A 2,180-nucleotide genomic window follows, 5' to 3' on the forward strand; every position below is an offset into this window, starting at 1 on the left:
ACCGGCCGCCTCACCCCCGCCGTGCGCTCCACCTTCAACCCGGCCGCTGAGGCCAAGCTCTACCCGGCCTCGCTGCAGCAGGAGCCGCCTGCCTTCGAGGGCCCGGCCCGGCGCGAGAAGCTGGCCATGTACCGCCAGGAGCTGGAGCGTGGGGCCGAAGTCGGGCCCTCCCGGGGCTGGCGCGGGCACCATCCGCACCCGGAGCTGCGTTACTACAACCTGCCGGCCCGGGCGGCCAGCGCCGCCATGTACGTCCCGGCCAAGCCACTGCGCCGGAAAGGCCCACTGGTGAAGCAGACCAAGGTGGAGGATGAGCAGAGGCAGCAAGGGGCTGCCCCCCAGACTCAGCCGCCCCCGACGCTGCCCGCCCCGGCGCCACCCGCCCCCGAGAAGAACTCCATCGCCATCCCCACCATCGTCATCAAAGCCCCCTCCACCAGCAGCAGCGGGCGCAGCAGCCAGGGTAGCAGCATGGAGGCTGAGGGGCAGCCGGAGCCGGCCCCGGTGCCCGCCCTGCCCCTCCACAACAGCATGGACTTCACCAGCCAGTTCGGCGCGGCCCTGGTGGGGGCGGCACGGCGGGACCGGGAGTGGCACAGCGAAGCCCGCCGCCGCTCCGCCCTCTTCCTCTCCACCGAGGTGCCAGAGGACGAGGCGCCCGAGCCGGCTCCAGTGCCCCGGCTCCGGCACTCGAAGAGCATCGACGAGGGCATGTTCTCGGCTGAGCCCTACCTGCAGCTGAATTACGCCCAGCCCCTGCCGCCGGGCACCTATTACCAGCCACGCCCTGCCAAGGGCTATGGGGGCACCAGCACCACCAGCGCCTTCACCACCGTCTGCTCCAGCTTCCTGCCCCAGCTTCAGCCCCGGCCGGGCGGCGGGAATGCCCCGCCCCTCATCCACCCCCTGACGGGCAAGATCCTGGACCCAGGCTCGCCCCTGGGCCTGGCGCTGGTGGCACGGGAGCGGGCGCTGCAGGAATCGCACTCCCAGCAGCTGCAGCAAGGCCGGGCAGAGGCAGAGGAGCGAAGGTCTCGCCCATCCTCGCCCCGGTTTGGGGAGGTGGCGCCGGAGCCCTCTGGAGGAGGCGGCTCCATCCTGCGCCTGTGGGGGGCACCGGCAGGCGAGCCGCGGCCGGAGAGCCCCCGGCGCCAGGCCCCCTCCGAGCCCAAGGGCGGCCCGTGGGCGGGGGAGAAGCGGGGGGAGGAGGGGGCCGGGGGCGAGAAGCTGCACGTGCGCTTTGTGGAGAACTGCCGGCCCCAGGAGGAAAGCGAGCCGGTGCCAGTCCAGGGGGTGGAGGAGAACGGGCTGCCCCTGCTGGTCCTCCCGCCGCCGGCTCCCTCCGTCGACGTGGACGACGAGTTCCTCTTCACCGAGCCGCTGCCCCCGCCGCTGGAGTTCTCCAACAGCTTCGAGAAGCCCGACTCCCCCAAGGCGGGCCGGGAGCCCCCCGCCATCCCCACCCTGGAGCCGCCGCCCGCCCCGCCGCCGCCCACCACCACTGCCCTGGACTCGACCACCTCCAGCCTGACCTCCTACGACAGTGAGGTGGCCACGCTGACCCAGGGTGGGGCGCCCGAGCCTCGGGAGGCCCCCCACGTCAACTTCTCCTCGGTGGTGTCCTCCATCCAGATCCCGGCGCCGGAGCCCCCCGAAGCGGTGACCGACTCGGGCATCGAGGAGATCGACAGCCGGAGCAGCAGCGACCACCACCTGGAGACCATCAGCTCCGTCTCCACCCTGTCCAGCATGTCGGGGCTGTCCAGCGAGGGGGTGGAGCTGCTGGACAGTTACGTCACCTACCTGGACGGCCAAGCCTTCGGGGGCCCGGCGGAGAAGCCCAGCAAGCTGCGGTCCCGGCCCTTCCCCGCCCGCCGCGACCCCGCCACCCCTACTAGCTCCACCATCTCGGTGGCGGCCTGTGCCGAGAGCGTCTTCGCCCTCACGCCCGCTCCGGCCCAGGAGCCGCCTGCCCCGCAGCGCCGCTCGCCCACCCTGCCCTGGGAGGAGGGTGGGGCGGCCAAGCCCTCGCCCGTCTCGGCCATGAAAGCCAGCATCATCAGCGAGCTGAGCTCCAAGCTGCAGCAGATGAGCGGGGTGTCGTGGGCCCGGCCCCCCGACGGCGCAGGCCCCTTCGGCGCCGACCGGCCCGGCTCCCTGCAGCGCCAAAGGTAGCGTCC

General features: G+C 73.0%; 1 protein-coding gene across 1 annotated transcript in view; it reads left to right on the top strand.

Moving 5' to 3' along the window:
- The window catches only part of SHANK1 (SH3 and multiple ankyrin repeat domains 1), a 51,980-nt gene that overhangs the window by 47,419 nt on the left and 2,381 nt on the right, over positions 1 to 2,180 (top strand). Inside the window, exon 21 of the mRNA XM_075070565.1 lies at positions 5 to 2,171. Coding sequence (XP_074926666.1) covers positions 5 to 2,171 — 2,167 coding nt within the window. The remainder of the gene's footprint in view (positions 1 to 4; positions 2,172 to 2,180) is intronic.

Source organism: Chelonoidis abingdonii, chromosome 11 (genome assembly GCF_003597395.2).
Source record: "Chelonoidis abingdonii isolate Lonesome George chromosome 11, CheloAbing_2.0, whole genome shotgun sequence".
NCBI classification, from domain to species: domain Eukaryota; kingdom Metazoa; phylum Chordata; order Testudines; family Testudinidae; genus Chelonoidis; species Chelonoidis abingdonii.